The sequence below is a fragment of the Ictalurus furcatus genome, chromosome 6 (assembly GCF_023375685.1).
Source record: "Ictalurus furcatus strain D&B chromosome 6, Billie_1.0, whole genome shotgun sequence".
Classification (NCBI taxonomy): Eukaryota; Metazoa; Chordata; class Actinopteri; order Siluriformes; family Ictaluridae; genus Ictalurus; species Ictalurus furcatus.
This window is the reverse complement of record NC_071260.1, coordinates 3,582,580-3,609,236: the sequence shown is the minus strand read 5'-3', so window position 1 is coordinate 3,609,236 and position 26,657 is coordinate 3,582,580. Positions and strand designations below refer to the sequence as shown.

At 39.0% G+C, this 26,657-nt stretch overlaps 1 protein-coding gene across 2 annotated transcripts in view; it reads left to right on the top strand.

Moving 5' to 3' along the window:
- Positions 1 to 1,935: 1,935 nt before the first annotated feature.
- tfpia (tissue factor pathway inhibitor a) overlaps positions 1,936 to 26,657 on the top strand; it is a 40,815-nt gene continuing 16,093 nt past the window's right edge. The window contains exon 1 of one of the 2 annotated variants that reach the window (XM_053626260.1): positions 1,936 to 2,172. In XM_053626260.1, the coding sequence (XP_053482235.1) occupies positions 2,097 to 2,172 (76 nt within the window). In that variant the 5' untranslated portion in view covers positions 1,936 to 2,096. The remainder of the gene's footprint in view (positions 2,173 to 26,657) is intronic. The other variant, XM_053626259.1, reaches the window with a different exon arrangement.

Here is a 26,657-nt window from a genome sequence, read left to right as displayed (position 1 = left end):
CTTCTTGCCTTGATCATGAAAAAAAAACAAGCTGTCAGTAGACTTTTAATCATGTTTGTGATGAAAGCTTTGCTGATAGCTGTTAGATTTTTTTTTTTTCCCCCTCGAGAGGACATGGTTTGGACAATTTGTCTCTTAGGCTACATTCGTTATTGCAAAATATCTTGTTCCAATATGACTTGAGTCACATTCATGTTTGTAAATGATCCATATAGTATCACAAGTGTGCACACACCTCTGCCGTGAAACAACTCACGTTCGCAACAATCACTTTAGAATGATCTCAACGCTGACACGCCTCCGAGAATCTTGGCAGGTTGGATGAAAAATAACGTCATCTGTAGACTCACCTCTCTTTGCACTCTGCACACGTTTTAAATCCATGTGGCTCCTGAGCTGTTATTATTGTCAGTTGATGTGGATTTAAAGCTGCCTTGAGGACATTTGGGGAAAGAATGAAACATGATGATGTTAGCTAGAATACAAATCCTGGACACGAAGATATAAAAGCATACAGAAACAAATCTAAGAACGAAACTTTCCTTCACCTCTGAAATGAAAAGGCTGTAAGTCTCCAAACGCTACAGATTGGCATCAACTTGTCCAAATTAAGTACCTCAGAGGGGTTACTGTTGAAAGATGAACTTTTTGGCAAGCTTCGATGTAAATATTTCATTTCAGGAACATGAATTATGGCATTAGGGTGCAGTGTTGACAGGTGCATTAAGCAGGACTGGAGATTAATTGGGTATAAGACTCTACCAACCAGTGTATTTAAGGACCCATCTGGATTATTTGTGTTCTACTTTAGTACTTAGATTTCAGGACTTTTAGTCTATTATTATACTACGTTTGGCTCCACTACATTTATTAAAAAAATACCTTTGGGCATAAATCATACATTTATATATAATTTAAGCAAGAGGAATCGCATGGTGTACAGCCAGAATTATATGCACACTTTAGGAGAATGGACATAAATTATTGTATGAAATAGAAACTTTTTTTATTTAACTATTAGGAAGATTACATTACATTTGAAATGTATGCAAATTGCCATCCTTAATTGTTTCTCTTAGTATCAAGAAACTGTTACCTTGCACAATTACCAGTTACTCTAGGGTATATGTGTTATGTTCACACGGGAAAAAAATCCACTTGTAATCCATCATCATGGGGAAAACCCATGGGCATTCACCGAATGGTCATTGACCTGCACAATACAAGTAATGGTTATAAAACAGATACATGACCATTTGCCATTTAGGCAGTCCGATAAAAGTAAAATATGAATTTTGACCTTTTCACTTGTGTGAGTAACCGGACTTTAAAAATGTTAGACTTATACATGTGATTTGGGATAGATTCAAAATGTTGTTTTCAGGACTATACGTAGTAGAAAATGTACAAATTTCATTTAACCATACGAAGAAGACATCCACGCAAACATAAGCACACGAAGGAGTTTGAAATGTCTGTGTTCTCGATCATCTACAGCTACAGTCTCCATCTCTGTTACTCTCCTGAGGCATTACCAGATATTTTATTGTGAGGATGGGTGCCAATAATTGTGAAACCAGCCTTTTGCTGAAAATTGGACACTAATGTAATGTAACCCCCCCCCCCCCCCCAAAAAAAATATCCCATGCTCATATATTTAATTATTTACTCTGAATATTTATATACTTATTTGACTGTAGTTACTGTTACCTCAGCTAATCTGTTGAGAACATAGCACAAAGGATTACATAGCAACGGTCACTAAGGCGCATTTCATCCCACGAGACCGCACTAGTTTGGAGATAATTCACTGTTTATTTACTGAATAAACTTTTACAACTTTTTTTTTTTGTAAGGGCGGAATCCAACTCAAATAACTCTGCAAGATAAGATAAGGACGGAGGGAAAAAAAAAAGAAAGAAAGAAAGAAAGAAAGTAGAAACACCCTTAAGAGCCGGAAGTGTGTGTGCGCGCGTGTGTGCGTGTGTGTGCGCGCGCGTGGGCCTGAGCGTTGACCAGTGCAGGAAGTGCGCGCACTCTAAAGCAGCCTTTCCCCAGTGCGCGTGTTATTATTATCAGAGTTGCTCTGCAGGAATATGGCTTCACTTCACTTCTCCTGTCTTATTGTACTTTTTGCTTGTCTGGGATTTTGCCACGCGGCTTTTAACACAGGTAAGTAATGGTTGCATTCTTCCTCTATATCTGCCTCTGTTTACTTAGACTATAAAACAATATTTGTACTTTATAATGAAATGAAATATACTTTAGGTGCTACTTTCTCTTGAAAACACATGCCTAATCAGTTTATAAGTACTCATAACTCCCCAGAACAGTATTTGAGTTATTCTTTCTTTTTTTTTGTCATTACTTTCTTGGTAGTTAAGTCTACTTTTGCTGAGATATCATGCTCTAATTAAATCAGCATTTCTTTTTGAGTTCAAATACTATTGAATACCAATGAACCTGTAGGTTAGTTTTACAGTGAAAGAACTTTTTGTTTATTGTATTGCAATAATTTGAATCACTACTCATTGTGTGTTGTTAATACAAGGTTCTTTGTAGTTATTCAGGTATGTATTTTAATGGCATTTTTTTTTCTACTATAACTATTTATTTATTTTGGAGGTTATTATAAAGCTCTCTAAGTTATTCTAAACACTTTTGCCTGGTTATTATAGGCCATGTTGTGGATACTGTAAACATCTCCTGAGTACTTTATGCTAGGATGAAATAGTATCATAACATTTATAAGAGGTCTTTACAGTACCTATAATATGATTTGACTATTGAAAAGATCTTTATACAGTGCCGTATAATACCCAAGAGATCTTTACAATAGTCAAATCATATCATGGATGAATGTTATAAAGATAATTATAACTGTTGTAAGTATTGTAAAACTGTTGTACCATAACCACCGTATACTGTACTTTATGCTATCACGAATGAAGTACTTCATTATAAGCATTTAATGTTTATTGTAAGGTGTCTTGTGGTTAGGATAATGTACGTTATAGTTATAACACCTACAGTTTACTGTAATTATAAAGACTGTTTTGCTATATAGCATTATTGTTGCTGTTATTTTTAAGACATGTTCTGTAATTGTGAACTTGGGTTTCAGAATCAGTATATTTTATTCTGGAAAATGGTTCCTCGGTGTTTAAGTCAACATTTCGAGGTGAGAGGAGTTTCGTCATACTTTTTGGCTGAGGATACGATCTGAAGTTATTGAAATTGAGACAGGATACAAGTAAACGGTGGCAGCTTGGCGATGCTGGGATTCGACCTCACAACCTTCTGATCAATAACCCAAAGTCTTAACCACTGACACACTAGGTACTACCCCTTTAAGAGTAGTAGACAACTGAAGATCCTGTAAGGGCTCTGCGTTTTCTCAGTGTACCATAACCCTTCCAATTTCAGCCAGTTGCAGCCAAGAAACTCTAGGAATGTGAGAAAATGTAGCTGAGGAATTTTAGTCAGTTAACTTAATAACCCTGAAACTTCAGTGCAGGAACTTTAGCCCACACACACAACCACGCAAACAATATATATATATATAACATTCAGTAGACTGCATTTTCTCTTTGCCATTGTATTTTGTCTGCTTTCAGATACTGTTGCACTCCAGTTATATCAGTTATAATTAGTCCATAAAAATGGTTGACTATCTGGACCAACCCTTAGAATGTGTTCAGCAAAATGTGTGTTTTGTCATGCTCTAAATTTGTCTGATGTTAGTCTTACTTTCCATGTTTTGACTATGACACGCAGTGCCCATAAAGTCTGTAGGTAAGTATGATTATCTAACCACAGTAACCACTTGAGACAGGGCTTAGTTTGGGCCTGGAGTGTTAGAGAGATTCTTTTTTGGGACTTGACTTCCTGGTTAAACTCGGTTTAAACTGAAGTCAGATCAGTAGAAATAGCGGCTATTGTAATATAGGCATGTAAATATTGATAGGTAGAATATGTCAGCTTCATTATTGATCTGAGAGACTAAACCAGAAAGTGAATCATAGGTACTAATCAGGGAGCGCACCATGAAGTCGCAGTCTTGCTCATTTGTAATTTCATTTAATTAGTCACTTAGTATTTGCTGCCATCTGTTACAATAAAACCTTTGACTACAAAATTTATTAGCAGGATGTGGCAGGTTTTAACTGGCTTTTGTGAAAGAAAAAAAAAAAGACAGGAATAAATAAAAACTGCCTTTGGCTTGAGTCATTATCAAGAAAAATATGATTATAAGCGATTACATATTTAGCATGGTACATTAGAGAATCCACTTATTTTACGCGAGATTTGTTTGTTTCTTTGACTATAACCTGTTTCTTTGGGTGATCAGATTTATTAGAAGTATTAAACAAATGTCTGACCCATGCACGTTTAAATATTAATGCTTTTACAGCGTTGTGAAATCTGTTGACTAGGCACAGCATGCCGTGCTGTCGAGACCCATTTCCTCTGAAAGTCGGAAGAAGATCCATTTCCATGTCAAGCACCATTGGAGCATGTTACAAATAAAACTTTATTTGTAACATGCTATCTAATTATAATAATAGTTAATTATAATTATAGTATGTATCATAGTATGTATAAAAGTATATAGTAAAAGTATATAGTATGTATAGTAATTATAGTTAATTATAATAATAGTATGAACACTAGAACTACATGCTGATTCATGCTATCTATGGATGGGAGCTAAGTGAACACAATCGGGCATGCTTTCTGGATGGGAGGGGCCTTGTCTCACTTCTGTCAATCATAGCGAAACTAGCCAATTGTGGGTCTCTGTAAGCTCATGTATGAGGAAGGTAGTGGATAGCGCTTTCCTCTGAGTGTGTTACGAACAGATGCAGTCGGCTGGCTTCACGTGTCTCACTTGCTATGTTTGCATCCAAGTTGTGAATTTAACTCATGTCAAAAATTGGAATATCGCATAAAACATTTGCGGATAAAGCACCGTTTCGAACCTGTGTGGTCAGGAGAACGAAATCGTGACTTTCGAGGAAACCGGCTGCAACCAGGGAAGCCACTGTGGCTCTTTTTTTATCCAATATAATAAATTACTTGAGCTTCAGAGCACGTAGAGGCAACGCTATCACAAACCTGATGTTATCTTGCATTCGGAGTAGGTTGCCTGATATTTAGGGACGGAATCGTGTGAGACAGTTCTAGGAGGTCATTATACCAAATCGTTTCGATGACAGACTTTCTCAGGTACTTCAGAAATAACAAAAACAACATTTGAGATGCTGTGCAACGAGATCGGTGCGCTCGTTAGGCCAGTCACGTGACCCACTGAGCCCCAGTTCCTACAGAGAAACGCATTTCTGAGCCAAATCACATGATTTGTTGAGGCAAAGTCACATGACCTTGGTGCACATCGAGGAATTTATTCTGTAAATGTTTTTCCATTGTACTTTATGCGCATGTATTATCGGATTTTTTTAAAATCCACGCATACGTTTTTTTTTAATGCACATTTTGAAGATTTTATTCACATCTGGTGTTCCATCCAGCGTTGTTTTTAACGTGATGTACCAAACTATGTGGAAACGTACGATGGAAACATAGCTATAACATAGCAGGGGAGATTTAGCTGTTTTGTGGAGTGACCAAATTTTGGAGAAAACTCAGTCCATACAGGAAGAGTTTTTTGTGATTGTTGCGGCCAAAAATGCTTAATTTTGCTGCAGCTTTTTTCAAAATGTGCCACGCAATTAGCGAGTTTTTTGTGCTTTTTTTTTTTTTTTTTTTTTGCGGAAAACTACTTGAATTGGCGTAGTTGCAGTTGCACAAAATGGTTCTTTCGCAGTGATGTTTGTTGTTAAATGAGACCTTTTCGCTGTACATGTTCTACGCACGTGAATCGAAAGAGGGCTTTGGATGAACGCTTGTTGTGATGACGTTGCGTGACACGTCTTGCCCAAATCTGCAGACAATCTGCGGTAATTTTGAAAAATTGCAAGCTCCTGTCAGTGCCCTGCGATGGACTGGCACCCTGTCCAGGGTGTACCCCGCCTTGTGCCCGATGCTCCCTGGGATTGGCTCCAGGTTTCCCCGCGACCCTGAAGAAGGAGTAAGCGGTAGAAGATGGATGGATGGATGGATGGATGGAAGCTCCTGTCAATACTGCAGAGTTTCATTGATGTTGCGTTCATTTCTTCGATCGCAAAATCCTGGAGGGACTGAAAAATCCCCCCAAAAGTCCATTAACATTCAGTAACCAAGAATTGAAAAAAATGTTTGTCATACAGTATGAATACTAGAACTGCATCGCACGACTTGTAAACGTTAATTATAATCCCAACGCATGAACATTTCAGTACGCAATGTAGTAACACTCGACATGACTTTGGGATACTTTGCTCTATTTTCACAGATATAGCTATGTCACTCAGGCATTTAAAAACCAAAAAAAAAAAAAATGCACTACATTTGCCCTGCTGGTTCGGTAGACATTTTATAAACCCTCTAGTAATAAAGGGATTAGAATCTTAATTACAGCATTATTTGACTTTTCAACACTACTACCTTTTTCCCATTCATACCCTGCAGGGAAAATTTGGTCTCACAGTTATGGCTTGTCTTAAATACGTTGCCATTAGCTGTGGCTCACTCGAGTGAATCATTCAAGGAAAGCATGTAGGGGCTGATAGCATACTGGCTTTCCTGCGTTTTGACACTTTTCCAGACAATGGGCTTTTCAATAGCTCGCTGGTCCTAGAATTACTCAGTGTGCATTCATGTCTTATAAATGACTTAACTAAGCTGAAATGTGCTAGACCTGGTCTGTGAGAAACCAACCCAGTTAGCACGAAGTACACTGGCCTTTAAGAGTATTAGAAATACTGCATATTTGCTGCCGTGTTAATACATTTGGAATATTCTTAGGTGCTGAATGTAACACTTTTGAGCTTTCTGGTACAAACATGCTGGTGCGAACTATTTGTGGGAGAACATTTTGTACAATGATTGCGCTACATCGTGTTGATTAATCTGACAGCTGTGAATCCTAAGTCAGTACTCATTCAGGGAAAACTGCCTACCAATCTGCTGTGTCCTAAACCACACACGGTGTACTAAGCAGTATGCCTAAATAGTACATAGTATTTAATATACAGTAATGCTGTTTAGTTTGGGACATGGACCAAGCATTCATGACTCTGAGGGTATAATCGTGTTTACATTTCCTCGGTATTACAGAAGATTACAAACTTTAAAACCCGAGTACCAGGTGAAAGTACAAAACCATTCGGGTTGCTCTCTACTGCTGTGTAGACAGATGTCAATAGACGCAAGCGAGTCCACTAACTCTAGCTAACGATCTAAACTACAGGGTGTCCAAAAAGTGTCTATACATTGGGGAAATTATTTCATACTTAGTTTATGTTATATATAGTTTTTCAGGCAGTTTTTTTTTTTTTTTTAAGAACGCCATTGACAAAAGAAGAACGTATTGAAGTCGTGCTCATGGTTGGATCGGGAAGCCGTCGCAAGGTCGCGATGGAGTTTAACAGGAAACACGGCGAGCACATCACACACACGACACTGTTGCCAAACTTAGGAACAAATTCAAAAAGACTGGAAGTGTCGCGGACCGACCGAAAAATGGACGAAGATCCACTGACGAAAGCACAACTGACGTGGCGCTGGCATACTGTACACACTGTAGTCCCGTATGTACGGAGACTTTTGGGACGCCTTGTAGAGGGTAGAGAACAAAATTATCACCTCTGGTCGCTTCCGACGTGTGTGTTTTTATTACCTGATTTGTGTTCTCTGCTTATTTTGTTATCTAATCTGTGTATTTTGTATCTAACATGTTAAACATGAGCTGGATAGTGTTCGCATGCTAGTCAAATAAGAACTTAAAATTACTGTATGTTACACACTGTATGTAGGCAACCGGAAGCCTGAAATAGGCTGACTATTATTCTCTAGCTTCCTACTAAATTAGAGAGCAAATAAATGCGAGCAAGGGGGGGGAAAAAAAAGCTATTTTTTTTCTTAAGGACCCAGCATGCTTATGTAACGTGTACAGACACAATGTCTCCAAGGGTTGTAAAGATGAAATCACCTAATGTAAAATTACAAGCTCGCGTCCTCTATTTGGTTTCGTATTGACCGTCTTATGCACGAACGCTCTAATCACAGGCTATGTTGCGTAGCATGTCCGTCCAGGGATTTCGCCCAGCCGCTATGTGCATGACGTGATGACTGGAAGGTTCTGCAGAACATCAGTTTCCTCTGCAATTACGTTGTATTGTTCATGGAAGCTAAGTCATAGTCACCTTTCTATGAAGCATGCTGAATGCCTTTATAGTGCAACAGTGGGCTCTTTCATTCTGTCAATCACAGTGTCTTTCTCTCTCACGTCCCTGTTTGGCTGTCGCACCTGCCAGTTCAATTCAATTCAAGGCAGTTTTGCAGAAATCCGGATATGGATTCAGATTCCTACCGAGCATCCCAGAGGCAACGGAAACAAGGAAGAAAAAAACTCCCTGAAAGAAATGACATGAGGAAGAAACTTCGAGAGGAATGAGACTGAAAAGAAACCCATTTTATTCTGGGTTATACCAATTAGTGTGTCGTTACTCATCCACAACTCTATGCTAGAAAGTCAAGCAGTGCTACGCTAAGTGGGTTGAAACGATATTCAGTATTTTTTGATCTCATTAGTGTTTTTAGTTTAAAATCTATAGTATCCAAGTGAAGTGAGCCACCGAATAATGTATTGATTATAAGCGTTTTCACTCACCATGTAGTCAGACTTTTTCGTCCCTGAAGTTGGGGTGTGATGCCACTTAACGTATCTGAGTCGGTTTATGACAAATGTGTACAAATTTCCCACCAATTCCAACCCAGCGAGATTTCTTTCTATGTTTTTTTTCTTTTTAACAAAACCTCGACACAATAATAACTTTACAGAAAGTGCCATGCTGTATTATTAATATACTGTAGATACTAGCATGTTGTGCTAGTGGTAGATTTCCAACTACACTGTGTGGTGCTAACATGCAGCCCTTATTGTGCTAGCGATATTAGCTTGTTTTGATTTAGCGTCAAGATTGAGAATTCCAGTAACTTTGGTAAACACAAATGAACACTCCTAAGGTTAACACAGAGTTTGTTGGACTTGAACATTACTTGCCAACCTGTCCAATGTAAAATATACGACTCACATGCCGACGCGCAGCTTAAATTAGCGCTCCCTCCATTTTGGATCAGCTGTGTTACTATACAAAGCCCTTCGGAAGATGTCAGCAAGGACATGGCAGTCATGCTGTTGAACGGATGATGTAAATTCAAGTCAAAGTTCAGCGGCGTTAAACTAAATGTCATGTTCTTCTCGCAGAGTCAAGTCTGCAGCGCAAACACATGGTTCACAGCAAATTAATTGAATTTCGACGCATCTCTTAATGCGCTAGCATGGCTAAGAGTGAGGAAAAAAGTTACCAGATGATGATTTGTCATAATGATTTAGGCAATGTATCGTGCGCTAATATTTTGTTGTTTTATAGTAACAGGAAACAATCTATATATGATCAAATGTTGAGATGGTTTAGCTAATCGGCTATCATTGTGAAAGGCTAAAATCGTGATCGTGAAAAAAAATAGGATTGATTATAAAGCTCTAGCGCTTAGCATGATCTTACTAGCAGGAAGCTAATGACCTTGTTAGCACTTATTCATTCGTAGCTATGTTATCATTTTGGCTACTTGTCCAAACAGGCTTGATAAAGTGCAGATGAATACATGAAAGGTTGGTGTGTGTGTTGCTGTGTGTTGCTCTGTTGCATATGATTGAATTTCAGAGCTTAGCAAGACGCATCATGCAGTGTTTTGAAGACCGTTACTTCATTTCGATCTAGGACTTAAGGAACTGAGTCAAGTTGAGGCAGGCACTGGCACTATTGCATTGTTTGCTCTTGGGCTTGGCACGGACATGGTTAAGATCGGATTTCAGCGCTGTACTAATCATAAATCCAGGCTTAGCCATGTCTGTGACTCACTCAGCTACTGTTGTGTTTGAACAGTTTCAATGCTGAATTGCGTTAGGAGCTGATGAGAGGAAAGGTTATATTATTTACAATTGTCAACAAAGTTTGTCATCGCATCACCGTGATCAAGGGTGTGTTCTTTATTCCAGTCAAAACAAGTTTGATGAAGAATTAGGAGTAAAAGTCCCTAAATAGACAAGATATTATCCTAATTACCCGTAGCTTTATTCTCTATGGCTGTGTGCTGAAGCGAAGCAGAAGCAACGTAAACTCTGCAGAGTTGTACTGCCGTTAAATCAGTGTTAGGCATGGCTAACAATCCAACACACCATGAGCTTTGGGCTTTAAAGGACAGCGATGGCAAGAGGCATGTCTGCACTAATCTGCAATAAAGCCTTGCCTCATGTGTGTCCTGATTGAGCTGCTGAGACTCTCCACTTCACTGCTAAGTTCAGGACTAATTCTTTCTCGGTACTGCGGGTTTGTAATGTTATCTCACTTGTTCCGGTTGTGAAATGCATTATGTGAGGTTATTTTCAACAGTTCAGGTCGTATTCAGTTTGAGTCAGCTACTTAAGTCCAAGTTGTGTCAATATTCACTCAAGTTCATGTTCAGGCTACTCATAACACTCCCTGTTCGTATTGTGTAAATTACCTGCATGCACAATCGTTCATGCCACTGAGATTGAGAGATTTACTCCAGTAAAAGCATCTAAGATGTAAACATCTAAGTGGAGTCTTGTGCATTGCCAATATATTGCTGAATAAATAGTCCTAGTTGTAGTGATAACATTACTCACTGCAAATCTGCTTTAATTTAACAATATGGCCACCTTCATATCCGTCAGCTTGTAAAATAGCACTTGATCCAGCGCCTCCTATTACTTTGCATTTTATTGTTTATATTGTGCACACAACTTAACGAAGCCACGAGATACAAATAGCTCCATTTGATGTACGTTGCTGTGAAGTCAATGTGCCCATTGGTGTGAATTTAGTGTTAACTTGTTACTATGTGCGTGTCACTCAAGTCTGAATGCAGCCCCGTGTACGGTCTTCATTCTAACCAGTATGGGCTGTAGGACGTAGGTCTAGTTTCTCTGATTTTTATTGGTTAAATTGGTTTTTGGGGGTGGGCGCCTCACACCTCCAGGGTCCGGGGTTCGATTCCCACCGTGGCTCTGTGTGTGCGGAGTGTGCGTGTTCTCCCCGTGCTGCGGGGGTTTCCTCCGGGTACTCCGGTTTCCTCTCCCAGTCCAAAGACTTGCATGGTAGGTTGATTGGCGTGTCTAAAGTGTCCGTAGTGTATGAACGGGTGTGTGAGTGTGTATGTGATTGTGCCCTGCGATGGACTGGCACCCTGTCCAGGGTGTGCCCCGCCTTGTGCCCGATACTCCCTGGGACAGGCTCCAGGTTCCCCGCGACCCTGAAGAAGGATAAGCGGTATAGAAGATGGATGGATGGTTTTTGGGGTGTGGGGGAGCTCTAATTCTTCTTTCAACAATTTTGAAACAGTAATGTTTATGCTAAGTGTGGTTTTTAGGGATTTGCCATTTCTGGCTAAAGAGGTTCCAGTTTAAAGGTGTTATTTGTATGATGCGTGTCGCTAGATAAATAAATGGAGTGGGCGGGTGGGCGGTTGGATGGATATACGAACAAACAAATAAGTAAATAAATAAAAAAGAGCTCACAAGGTCAATTATGTTACTTATTAGTTGCCTTTAAACCAACAAAATGAGCACATTTGCTTTAATAATCAAAGACAGACCCACAGCAATCTTGACTGAAGGAAAGCAGTGTGAAACTGTATTAGATCATTATTGTAATTATATTTATCACCTACATTACCCTCCACCCACTTTTTTTTTTTTTTTTTTTAAACAGGGACTTCAGCATAAGCAATTAAATAGACACTGAGAGACAACACACAACAGCTTGAACATGAGGCCACTCTACACTTTCCTTACTCAACCTAATAAATCTGTGATATGACTGACAAACCATATTGGTTTTGCAATATATTTTATTCCACTAAAAAAAATCACCCAACATCTGTCCCCATTGTAATTAAATGCCAACTGATCATTTCACACAGCTCCTTTTGTTCTCACGAGGCATTCAGCTGGAAAGCCAAGCTATTCAGGCTCACATTGTGCAGAAAAAAAAATAAAAAAATCCATATTGATCGTGTAATTTAATGAAGAAAAGTGTCAGATCCATAATTCAGCATGAAGTCCTGAGAGAACATCTCTGTTCATAACACTGCTTGAGCAAGCACATCGCCTGTGCTGACATTTCCACATGAGCAGCAGTCGGGCATGCGTAGTCAATATTGGCTCTCAGCCTTCGCATATCTTGTGAAATCTCACTGGACTTAATAAAGTGTTATTTTATGTTCTTTCTCACTGCCTGTCTGCATTTTCTTTCTTGGTTTGTTTTCAGTTATCGGGGGTTTTTTTTGTTTTTTTTTTTGACCAATGAAGTTGTGGTTTGTTTTTGAAAGTTAATTTTTTTCACTCAGCAGCAGGATTATATTCCACTTTTTTTTTTCATAAGGAGGCATCCACCAGTGCCAATCTGTTTGTCAGTCCCAGTGAAAGAGACGTGGCCTTTCTAGCGGCCCTACTAGCTCAGTGAAGGAGGTGTGGCCTTTGTACCTGTCAGTCCATGTGACGGAAGTGTGGCATTTATACCTGTCAGTCCATGTGATGGAGGTGTGGCATTTGTACCTGCAAGTCCCAGTAAAGGAGGTGTGGCCTCTGTACCTGTCAGTCCCAGTGAAAGTAGACTTGTGTCTGTGTCTGTTAGTCTGAGTGAAGGAGGTATGATTTCTGTACCTGTCAGTCCATGTGAAAAAGGTGTAGCCTTTGTACCTGTCCATCACAGTGAAGAAGGCATGGCTTCTATACCTGTCAGTCGCACTGAAAGAGGGGTGGCCTGTGTGTCTGTCGGTCTCAGTGAAAGAGGTGTGACCTGTATGTCTGTCAGTCCGAGTGAAGGAGTTATGGCCTCTGGGGGGAAAAAAAAAAGAAAAAAAAAAAGTTTTTCCAATTTAAAATCAAACTGTTAAATGTTTCCTTTATACATCAGTTTACTGATCACAAATCAAGATGTCATATCATTTTTAAAGGATTGATACACCACTACCATAGAGGCCTCTACATCTTCTGCATAATTACAGTTACAACTTCAACATGTTGTGTGTGGCGACCTATAACCCTTAACAGACAAAAACAGATGGAGATCGACCGCAGTCCTATAGCTCACTTCAGGCTGCAAATAGCCCAGGCTGCCTTCTAGCAAGGTCACTTTTCCCCACTCAGCCCTGTAGAACTTATGTTTCACTTATGGCCTGATAAAAAAGCACCATATGGCTACATTTCATTTCCTTTACTCTCTTATGAATTGTCCTGCAGCTGAGAGCTTGATTAATTGGAGTGTAAAGGGATTATTTGCTTCATTGAACCCTGAACTGCAAAGCTCAGATAATTGTGCAGGTGCAGAAGTTTTTTTCCTCTTCATGAGCCTTGGCACCATTAAGGATTTACTCAGGGTTCTACTGTTGTTGTCGTCGTTATCCAACCATTGGCGAAAACAAGGCCAATTAGGGATTTCCTGGTGAAACGGTAACCAGTGCATGGCGGGAATAAGGGCTTTCTTTTCAGATGCAGTCAATACGAGGGTCTGCTAAGATAAGCCAAGACTCAAAATGATCAAGGCTTGAACACATCCACAGGTAAACAAACTACCGTGAATCTATAAATTGCTAACTATTAATGCTGTATGTATGGAGTAAATATGTTACATTGAAGCAGGGACAAAATTGGGAATCTCAAATCAATATCTAAGCCAAATCAGATAAACATCCATCCATCCATCCATCCATCCATCCATCCATCTTCTATACCGCTTAATCCTTTTCAGGATCATGGGAACCTGGAGTCTATCCCAGGGAGCATCGGGCACAAGGCGGGGTACACCCTGGACAGGGTGCCAATCCATCGCAGGGCACACTCACACACCCATTCATGCACTACGGACACTTTAGACAGGCCAATCAGCCAATCAGCCTACCATGCATGTCTTTGGACTGGGGGAGGAAACCGGAGTACCCGGAGGAAACCCCCGCAGCACGGGGAGAACATGCAAACTCCGTGCACACAGGGCCATGGTGGGAATCGAACCCCCGACCCTGGAGATGTGCGGCGAACATGCTAACCTCTAAGCCACCGTGCGCCCTCAGATAAACATCCTGAAAGTTATTTATTGCATGAATGTCTTTTTGGTGTGGATATGGATTTCAAATGTTGAATGGGAATGCATAACACATATCAGTTTACACATGTTGTTGATGTGGGTCCACTGTAAGACTATGCTGGCGCCAGTAGCTTTATCTGTGTTCGTTATGCAAAGCAGTTCCTGAGCATTTAGTAATTGGTTAACCCGACCTTAATATATACAGGATTATGAGTGTGTGAATGTGTGTGTGTGGTGCTATCAGACAGACTGGCATCCCATCCCGAGCGTATTCTCAAGATAGGTTCTGGATCCACCATGATCCTGACCAGGATAAAGCACTTATTGAAGACGAATCAGTGAAATAACAGTTATACCCTTTCTTATGACTCGATTTGTATGAAATCGAACTAAATCCAACCATCGCTTCTTGAAATGCATACAAATGTTTGATCAGATCAGTTTGAAAATTTTTGGCCTTTATTGGGTAGCAAAGAAATTTATTAGAAAAATCAATTCCAGCCGCGTCATGATAATATGAATATACATTTACAATATTTGGCAGACACCCTATTCAGAATGACTTACATTTATCTCATTTATACAACTGAGAAGTTGAGGGTTAAGGGCCTGACTCAAGGGCCCAGTAGTAGAAGCTTGGTAGTGCTGCGATTTGAACCCCCAACCTTCCAATCATTAGTCTAGCAGCTTAACCACTGTGCTACAACTATATATACCCATATACAAATTGTGAATGTTCCATGCACACTCATTTGCATATCGTAACCTGATTGGTTCTTACTTTTTATGATGCAATAACACTCACCTGCCTTGTGTATAATACTAACCATATAATCATATCCATGCAGTGTGATCAAACTTGTATACCGTAGGTTTAGTCTGTGATCATAATCCAGAAGATGTGTGAGGTCACCTAAAGAAGGATGAGTTTGGTTCCTCTTAAGATTTCTTCCTCATTTCGTGTCAGGGAGTTTTTTTTTTTTTTTCTTGTGACGCTCACCTCTTCCTTGTTCATTAGGCAGCTAAATCTATATCCGGATTTCTATGAATCTGCTTCGTGTCATTGCCTATTGTTCAATGTGCTATACATATAAAACCGAAATCCTGCGACTGCCAGAGAGCCACTGTGGAGCCCTTGATCAGGACCTTTAATGCCGACGTGCAAATTAAAGTCTGCCCTGGCTTATAAGTCTCTTTGGATAAAAGTCGGCCAAATTACTGAATGTTAATGTTGCTCTTCAACAGCCTTTGTAATCACACTGTTAAGTGGCTTACAAGTGACTGCTGATAAGGGGTTTAAAGCTTCACGTTGACTTTTTTTTTTTTTTTCTTAGCCTACATTCAGCTGCAAAGCACAAAACATGATAAAAACGCAGCTGTAGTGTACTTTGGACCAACTCTCCTCACTGATTGACTCACAGTAATAGTAATACCTGTAGAGTCCAAAAGTCGAAAGAACTACTAAGAACGGTCTTTATTTGATCCTGTATGAACATGCTACACGAAACATGAAACTCATCATGCAAGAATACATTAGTTTAATCTTATATGAAACTGAAAACTATCTGAATGTACACTGGAAGCTTTATTATTATTATTTTTTTTTTTCTTCCAGTGTTACACTACACGACGCCAAATTTTTGTCTTAATTATCTATAAACTCTGGCATTCGTAGAGTCCTCTATACATTATATCTTATTCTAAAAAAGCATTATATCTAATGCTTTCAGTGAGGAAAAAAACGTTTTTTTTTTTTTTTTAACTTATATTAGTGAGTAATGATGGAATCTTGATTCTGAGATATAATTTCTATATAAAAATGACCAGTGTTTTCTTATCTGGCAACATAAGAACAGCTCTCAGTGCTTATGGGTATAAAGCAAACGGTGATGATACGCATGTGTGCGAGTGTAAAATGATTTCCTAATTACAGATTTATAAATTCTGAGCCGTATGTCATTAAGTCACCACAGCAGAAAGTGTTTGCTTTATGAATCAATGGTGCTCTGTTTTGATGACTAAGAACAAGGCCTTAAGCAAACATTACACGCACACCAAATGTTAACTCATTAGTAATGATGTTTTTATTGTTTTATTGATTTGTTAGGATCCTCATCAGCAGCTACTATTGTTCCTGTTTGGAGTCCACTTCATTTTACGACACGCAGTTTATGACCCCAAAAATATAGCGTGATGGAAAAAAAAAAAAACAGATAAAATAAAGCATCACAAATACACCACCAACATAGCCTCATGATCATAATGTCATAAAAAAAAAAAAAACATTAAAAGGTTTTAATGTTTTTTTTAAAAACATTAAAAAGGTGAAGTTAGTTGTTGAGGCTTTTTTTCCTTACAATGTTATGTTTAACAAAATCACTTTTCTTTCTTCTTAGATTGAGTTTAAACAGTGAAACATTAATGTTTAACAGTTATATTACGAAAAAGTGACTAATAATTGTAATCAGTTATTTAAAAAAAAAAAAAATTCCTTCTTACGACTGATCTCATGCGAAATTTACAAGAATGCAGTTCAATTTGGTTTAATTTCTTACCACTAGAGTCGTATGAAAATACATTTACAGTAACTCTTATAATAACCTTAAGCTTTTGTAACGTTATATACTAATCGAGTGGATTTATTACGATTAAATTGTGCATTATTACAAATATACATTTAAATGTAAGACAGTCAGTGCGTTTACACGGACAACAATAATCCACTATTAACCCGAATAAGACGATACTCTGATTAAGAAACTACCATGTAAACAGCAATTTTTAATTACCTTAATCCGATTAAGGTCATACTCGAAGTAAACACAAATGGAATTAAGACATGTGGAGTATTCCTGTTTTAGTCGCATTATCGAGGTATTACAGACATGTACACACCTTAATCACATTATTAACGTCGTATTGGAGTTTTCACCGCATTTTGCGACAGGACACGTACACACACGGCAGCGCTCAACCGTTTTACGGCAAACAAGAGAACACGGCTGCGTCCCAAACCGCGTACTTGCCTACTATAGTCCTATAGCAGGCGAAATGCATGTATCTCGGCTACTATACAGTAGGTAAGTACGCGGTTTGGGACGCAGCCCATGGCTTCAAGCAGTCGTCTATTAGCACGTATAGCATGACAAATAATTAACCGCACTGGACACCCCAAACTATGTATACGGTACCATAATGAAGACGAACTGTATGTTGATTCGTGAAATTCTGGAGGGAACGTCAGACGGCGTGGTGTGGTGACGTAATGAAGCGGGCTGTTAATCTAATTATGTTCTATAACATGTAAAGTGGGTACACGAAAGGAGTATTCTAAAAGCGACTCATGTAAACACCTTAATCACATTATTATCTTACTCAGAGTAAGGTCAATAATTAGATTACTGCTGTCCATGTAAACGTAGTCTATGTTAACTAAACCAGACCATGTAAACGAAACTAGTAAATAAATGAAGCATGAACTAAATCCTGTAGGAGCCTATATATATATATATATATATATATATATATATATATATATATATATATATATATATATAAAATGACAAAAATGTTTTAAATATACAAATATGTTTCAACGGAAATGTTGAACAATGTTGAAAAATATTTGCTAGTCAACCCGATTAGCCCAGTATTATCTTGCTTAACAAGAGGAAACTGAATCTCTTTGTCAAACATCTGGGAGGCAGTGACGCTCTAAATCCAAAGTGCAGTATTGCATTTCAGGCAAAACCTCTTATAGGATGAAGCACATCTTCAGAAAATGAGAAATCCATAGTATCAGGTATCCATTTGGCGGACGCTTTATCTGAAGTGACTTACGAGTCAGAATCCAATCCAAGCACGGAGCTGAGCGTCTGAGGATTAAAGGTTTTGCTTAAGGGTCTCTCTGGTAATCTGTCCCAGACTATTCACAAGCACAGAATCATAACGACTAACACTGCCGTATTTAACCAACAAATACACACGAAAGACAAAGTGAAGGAAAAAAAATATGGCGGTTATGCTTTGGGGGTATTTATTTATTTTGCTGGCATGGTTTGGCTCTACTTGTCCTCTCAGAGTGAAGCCTCAGTGCAAATCAATACAAAGTTCAGAAACATTTCTCTCTTGATGGGCGTGGGCTCTACCAGAATGACTCCGCCTCCATCTACAGGGCATGAGGGCTCACTGGACAGAGGACGAAAATGATGTAAATCATATGTTATGACCTTCACACTCACCACATCTCCATCCAATTAAACACTTAGATAATGAAGCGACGTGTTAGACAGCACGCTCCACCATCACAATCATCATCAAAACCGCAGCATAGGTAATATATTTTGGGAAAATGGTGTTAATCGCAATAGAGTACCATTCTGTGTCAAGGTGCGTTGAAGCTGTTCTGGTGGTTTGTGGCAGCCACACAGTGTTGGTTTTTCCTTTAATTTAAAAAGAGAGGCATATTTATCTCTATAATTTATTTCTATTTATGTATATATTTAATATTTTTATTAGGGGTCAAGCCCTGAAGGGGCAAAGACCCCTGTTGTTTCCGTTAGTTTTCTTCTTCTTCTTCTTCTTCTTCGTCTTCTTCTTCCACTTTGAGTCTGTGGCAGCCCATAGAACCACTTGTGGGGAAGTTATGAAATTTGGCACACAGATAGAGGACAGTCTGATCTGTTAATACAGCCAATTTGGAGTCTCTAACTCAATCCCTCTAGCGCCACCAACTGTCCAAATTTGCACTCACGTTTATGTTAATAACTTTTGAACCGTGCATCCTAGAAACAAAATATTTAATAAATAAATAAACAAGATAACCTACTTTTTCGAACTTGTCCTAGGCCGTTTGTCCGATTTGCACGAAAGTTGGCATCATTTAGAGCCACTTACGACAAAAGTATAATCCATACCGATTTTCAAATAACGCTTCAACAAATTCGATGGCAAGCATAGCAAAATTGACGTGAGGGTATATCTCCGTAATGCTTAAATGTATGCATACCAGACTTATTGTTCGTCATAGCCATCATGACTTGAGTGCCTGCTCAGTTTTGGAACAGTGCCCCCTAGTGATCATGAGACATGAAAAAAAGCCCATTTTTGCTTATAACTTCTGAACAGTTTGTCATAAAATCATCAAGTGGGTCTCACTAGATTCAATGGGGCATACCAAGTCCAACGATATGAAAAATTACTATGTCGGCCATTTTGGATGTCAGCCATTTTGAATTTAGACATTAAATGCTGTATTTTACGAACGACTTGGCGTGTCGTTACGAAACTCGGTATGTGTCTTTGGCACCATGCTCTGAAGGGACTCTGAAGAATGCGCAAAATTGAACTTGAGGCTGTATCTCTGCAACGCTTTTTGTGACGATTGTGATGAAACTTGGTACGTGTCATCACCATTAAGCCCTGAGGGTTTCGGCAGAGTTTTGCCACACTGCCCCCTACAGGTCAGTAGATTGCAAAAACTTTATTTTTACGGCTTATAACCCTTGAATGCTTTCCTGCATGATAATCATCATGCCCAGATTCATCCTGAGCAGATTCAGAACAGCACCACATACTGGACAAAACTTCTATTTTGTAAGTAAGTAGCTAAGTAGCTATTTTTAGTTATTTTTAAAATACATGTTTTTATATGATTAAAAGTTTACTTTTTCTAACTCCTCATACACTATTCATCGGACTCTGACGAAAAACGTCACAAAGCTTCTTTTGCTGCTCATGGTGCTGATAACTGGCTTGAGCCTGGTATTGCTGCTTGCAGCTCTATTTTTATTTATATTTTGATGCATGTACTTCAAAGTGTGTTTGATTGGCGTCCTCACCCCGGTATGTAGTAATATCATCTGTCACTGAGCTGCTAAATTCCATTTCACGATAAAATCAGTGTCTGCTATTCCCGAGGGAGATCAAAATGTGTCACTGTGCTTCAGGTCACAATCAGCCTGGTCTGAGTCCATGCTTGTCTATTTTACACCATTATCTAAATTAAGGTGCAAGCTCTGAGTGTGTGTGTGTGTGTGTGTGTGTGTGTGTGTGTGAGATGGCTGAGTTTGGCCAAAAAACATTGGCAGTGTAAATTTAATAAGCCAGAATCCATTATCCCTTCTATTTAAAAAAAAAAAAAAAAAAATCTTCTGCATTCATTGCTCATATTTTGGCTTGTGCAGAAATAAATAATAGCAATTTGTGCAGAAAGCTCAGGAATACTGCACTGCTTCATGCTGTGATGGACGTTTCCTTGTTTGTCCATGTATAATCCTGCATGGGATCTTTTCTCCCATTCTAATTGCATTTCTATCTTGCATTCGTACATTTTTATATAATCAAATGCCTATCTATGCCTTAGAGAACTTGAGAACCAGAGCTTTCACACTGAAAAAATAAAATGCTCCCTATGGTTCAACTTTTAATAAAAGTGCAAAAGCAGCCATGTTGACTCAGAACAATAAGAGTTAAGGCTTCACGCCGACTGACCCCTCTCTGCTAGCGTAGAGGAATGTAAATAAAGCTATCGGTAGGCATTTGAAACATGAAACAATGAAACATTCATTCTGCACAAAGCAAACTTGGTGTTGAATTTTTTGGCAGCTCCGTGTCGGTGCTATCGGTTACGGTATCCTGGGAGAACCTGGTGGAACATAACGGCACTCATTACAGGAAAGAAAAGCAGGAAAGTGGCATGCATGAGGATCTTTAGCATTCCAGGGCAGGTTCACTTGAGCGAGTATGGGGATAGAGAGGATTCTGAATGGGATAAATTGTATAAAAAAGATTGCTATAGAGATCTCGATAACAGCTGGAACACAAACTTGGGAGGATTCTGAAGCATGGAAAGTAGTATGTGTGTCTGTTTCCATAACTATCATTCATATAAGATTTATTACAGATCCCTTTAAAAGTATTGGAACAGCAAGGCCAATTCTATTGTTTTCACTGTACACTGAAAATATTTGGGTTTGAGATCAAAAGATGAATTTAAGATGATAGATCAGAATTTCTAACCACAACAGTGGTTTCTTTTGTTTTTCAGGACATTCCAAATCGTTGTATCGGCTATGCCCAATGCTTTTGCAATGGCATGCTTTTCTCCCATAGACAGCTCTCTGGTCTTCATTTTGGTTTATCCTTTTTAACAAATCTAGTCTTCAACGGCGAACCCTAAGGCTCCAACCAAGAGTAGACATTCAGAGCTATAAATTCTTTAAACAATCAATTTAACAGGACACATCTACAATAAGCAGTATTATTCAAATTAAAAGGTGCCCTGTTCTAAGTTGTTTAACACATCTAGATGTAAATATGAGGAAATGGAAGCTGATATTCTGATCTGTCGTCTCATATTCATCTTTTGATCTCAAACCCAGATGTCTTCAACGTGTATAGCGAAAACAATAGAATTGGCCTTGCTGTTCCAATACTTTTGGAGGGGACTGTATACGCTAAGAGGCCATGCTAACACAGCTCATTTTGAAAACGCTCTTCTTATGTATCTGCCCAAAACAATACTGTATAGACACTGCAAGTCGAAAGTTCTTGAACGTGTAGATTTTTTAAAAACAATTTATTACATTTTACCCAGTGTCAGCAATTAAATACTGTCAGGAAAAAAAGTAAACACTTGTTCCATCAAATATCTAAATCATTTCCAGTTATCACCTACATCTTCAAAATTCTAGCGTTTAACAAAATATTACCTCATGACGTTCAAAAGTGTCTCGTGGCTAAGTAGAGAACGGTACACGAGGGTTTTGCTAGCCTCGGCACATCTGATTGTGCATGTGAAGGTCAGAGTGAATTAGTCATCGCTGTGTGGGATTGTGGGCGATTTGGACCAGTTTCTAGCGAGCTTTAAAAAAAAGCAATGCTATAACAGGCAGCACATCTGAGGCCTTCTTCATGTAAGCAGCCTTTATAAATGCTATTGACTTTTTTTGGTTTATTATGCTCGTATCCTCCTTTGTAGGGTGTAATTACTGACTGTAGTGTTGCACAGTTTACTAGTCCTGTGGTGTGTCTGTTTATGGATGGAGGGGAGGGGGATGACAAATCGCCTAATAAAATAACCAAAATAGTATAAATGTGAGATGAACGAAACGAATAACCTGGCACTAGTTTACTCAGACGCCACGTAAAAGAGGCGTGTATAAACGGAGAAATTGCGTGTGCAGTGGGTGAGTGGGTGTGATGTAGGTGAATACTCACAAAGAACATTTACATACACAACATACATTCTAAATGTTTGTGATCCAAAACAGACTTCCAGATAACTAAAATTATACGAGAGAGAGAGAGAGAGAGAGAGAGAGAGTGCGAGCAGATGGTCCGGAGCTTAATTGACAGCTTCCTACTGGCAGGTCATCCACTTGACCTTCAGTACACTGAAAGCTGTACCTAAACACATAACCCCGATGGATTCCCAGAATGGGAATGGATTTCCCAGCTGAACAGGAAACACAGGAATGAATAGACATACGCATTAAGTGCATTAAATATAACGGTGGTGAGGTGCATTGGAAAACTGTTAAAATACAGTATGAGCACTAAATAAATGATTGGGATTTTTTTTTCCCCACAGGCTCTTTGCAGGTGCAGTGAATATCTAATCTGAAAATTTTACTATGACTATGAATTTACTGAGCCATCATTTTGAGATACATTTTATTTTGTCTTCTAGAGGTGAAAGCGGGTTTACACAAATTTAATACCCGCCCTTTAGTCGTATTAATTTGCCAAGCAATCACCATCCCCAAATTGTCTTCCAAGCTGCAGTACATCACACCGCTGCCGCTATTTGCACCTCTGCTATGTCTTATTTTTGCAGCTTTATGTAGAAATAGAACATATTCATTAAGGCACAAAACAGGTGTGTTATTTTGCGCATTTGGAAGATGCTTAGCGGCCAAGTCACAAGCCAGCTTTGTTTTTAGTTCAGCTGGGAAATCCATTTTGTGATTCGGAGTTCAGGGTACTGAAGGTCAAGTGGATGACCTGCCAGTTGGGAGCTGTCAGTTAAACACCAGACCATCTGCGCTCTCTCTCTCTCTCTCTCTCTCTCTGTAGATGGTGTGAACAGCAGGTACCATATTGCAAAAGCCATAACTGTGGATTTCATTTTCTCCACATGCTCTTTTATCCCAGTCATTCTTCAACCAGCTGTCAGACTTAACCCATTCCACTCCACTTATTCTGTTTCTCATTTTAAAGCATTTTATTCAATAACCTGTTTAGGTTTTTTTTTGTTTTGTTTTGTTTTGTTTTTTTTTTAACTGAAAGAGTGACATGCTTGCTAACTTGAAGCACTGTGTGTGTGAATCTAATGAATATGAAAAAGAATGTAAAAACATTTCTGTCTCCATCTGTTATTCGTACTCCCACCTATGCAACCAAAACACCTCACCCCCGACTCCCACCGCACCCTCCAGAAATTAGAAAAGAAAATATGAACATAGAAGGTCTGGATAGGTTTAGTCAGTCTAGCGGACGTTCTAGATTAACATTTATTTTGTCTTCAAGGGCAAGACTATGGAAGTTATCAAATAATTGAAGAGGTTAAGTGTTTAAGACGTTGGCCTACTGATCATAAGGTTGTTAGTTAAAATCCCGTCACTGCCGGGCCCTTGAGCAAGGCCCTGAACTGCTCAGTTGTATAAATTAAGATAAACGTAAGTCACTCTGGATAAGGGTGTCTGCCAAATGCTGTAAATGTTCAATTCTGTCAGAAAGACCTGCACGAAACTGGCTAACGCCCTATACGTTCCCATCTTTACCTTTCATTCAACATCTACACTTTTGTCTGATCATCTTTAATACTTGAAAACGAACATGCAGTGTTATTATCACAGCTCACAATTAACCCTAACACTTTGGGCATCTTCTTAATCTTAGCTAATGTTAGCTTAACATTGGTCAATGTTGAACATTATTACCGGCTGTATTATGTTAAATCACAAGATCACCCATGTCCATCCATCCATCCATTTTCTGTACCGCTTATCCTTACTGGGTCATGGGGAACCTGGAGCCTATCCCAGGGTGCATGAGGCACAAGGTGGGGTACACCTTGGACAGGTTGCCAATTCATTTCAGGGCACAATCACACATACACTCACATTCATACACCACGGACACTTTTGGACATGTCAGTCAGCCTACAATACGTATCTTTGGACTGGGGGAGGAAACCCCCGAAGCAGGGGGACGACATGCGGACTTCGCGCATACAGTGCGGCGGCAGGAGTCGAACCCTCAACCCTGGAGGTCTGAGGCAAATGTGCTAACAATATGTAAATTAGATTTATGTTTTTGAGAACCTAAAGAGACTTCTGGAAGAAACTGAAATTCCATTTAAAAGAATCAGTTAAAACTCACTACCGATCAACCTCTTAATCTTACAACCTTTTAATTTTAATTTATAAATAACATTAAAAAAAATAAATAAATACAATACAGGTGCATCTAAAAAATTTAGAATATTGTGAAAAAGTCACATTTTTTCAATTCAAAAAGTGGAACTTTCATACATTATAGATTCCTTACACATAAAGTGAAATATTTCAAGCCTTTTTTTGTTTTAATCTCGATGATTACGGCTTACAGCTCACGGAAATCAAAAATTCTAAATATTAGAATAAAGAATTTATAATATAGAAATGTCGCAGTGTTGCATTCCTAGTGTCAAGCCACTCCTGAACCAGAGACAACGCCAGAAGCATCTTGCCTGGACTAAGGAGTAAAGAACCCGACCGTTGCTGAACGGTCCAACGTCACCTTTTCAGACGAAAGTAAATTTGGAAATCAAGGTCCCAGAGTCTGGAGGAAGAGTGGAGAAGAACAGAATCCAAGTAGCTTCCAACTGTGAAGTTTCCACCGTCAGTGATGATTTGGGTTGCCACGTCATCTGCTGGTGTTGGTCCAGTGTGTTTTCTCAAGTGGAGAGTCGATGCAGCGTCTACCAGGAGATTTTAGAGCACTTCATGCTTCCATCTGTTGACGAGCTTTATGGAGATGCTGATTTCCTTTTCCAGCAGGACTCTGCACCTGCCCACAGTGCCAAAACTTCTAGTAACTGGTTTTCTGACCATGGTATTACTGTGCTTGATCGTCCAGCCGACTCGTCTGACCCGAACCCCATAGAGAATCTACGAGAGACACCAGACCCGACAATACAGACGAGCTGAAGGCCGCTATCAAAGCAACCTGGGCTTCCAGAACACCTCAGCAGTGCCACAGGCTGATCGCCTCCATGCCACGCCGTGTCGATGCAGTAATTCCTGCAAAAGGATTAAAACCCTGACCGAGTATCAGCACATAAATTAACACACTTTTCAGAAAGTCGACATTTCTGTATTATAAATTCTTTATTCGAATATTTTGAGATGCCGGATTTTTAATTTCCATGAGCTGTAAGCCGTAATCATCGAGATTAAGACAAAAAAAAAAAAAGGCTCGAAATATTTCACTTCATGTGTAATGAATCTAAAATATATGAAAGTTCCACTTTTTGAATTAAATTACGGGGGGGAAAGAAAAGAACTTTTCCATGCTATTCAAATTTTTTGAGATGCACCTGTATAAGCATAAAATAATGATGCTGTTTAATTGCTGTCATCATCAGAGGTGTAACCGTGTGGGTGAATATGCAATACGAAACCATGTGTAAAAATTCAAGGAACTTTCTGATGATTTTACTTAAGCATCATTTCAGTTCAGACTTGAAGGCGGCAGTAAATTACGCTGTCGGTGTAAAATTCACCGTTTTGTATTGTTTCCATCCTTCGTTTTGCACTTCGTGGTAAAAAAAAAACCGCCCCGAATTGCTCGCTCAACAGGGCGAACTTGCTATTTATTTATTTATTTATTTATTTATTTATTTCTTCAAAATAACATGACACTTGATAATGATAATGATGAAGCTGTCTTATTTAGATTTAAAGATTGATCCATCTTAAGATATATAGGTTTATAATGTACAGGGTCCCATTTCTATAAATATTGTTTATATTGATCATAATCAAAATAACAGAAGGAGAAATACCATTTTAACACTGTCGTGTCAGAAGAGACGGTCTGGGTCGGTCTAAGTTTGCACTTAGCACTTAAACGCATTTATAGTGGCAGCGCGTGGTGCACTTTAAAGTCAGTGAATTAGTCAGGCTTCTTTGTTTCTGTCACCCCATGAAGTGTGAAAAGCAAAGGGGCACCAGGCAGCACAGGCAGATGAAAGAATATCACAGTTTTAGGAGTCTTTATTCTTCTAAAGGTGAAGTTACTTTGACATTCCGACATCCTGCTTTCACTACTTTTATGAAAAGTCACACGTTCAGAGGTGAACACAGATCCACGGTAATGAATTTTTTTCTGAATCCT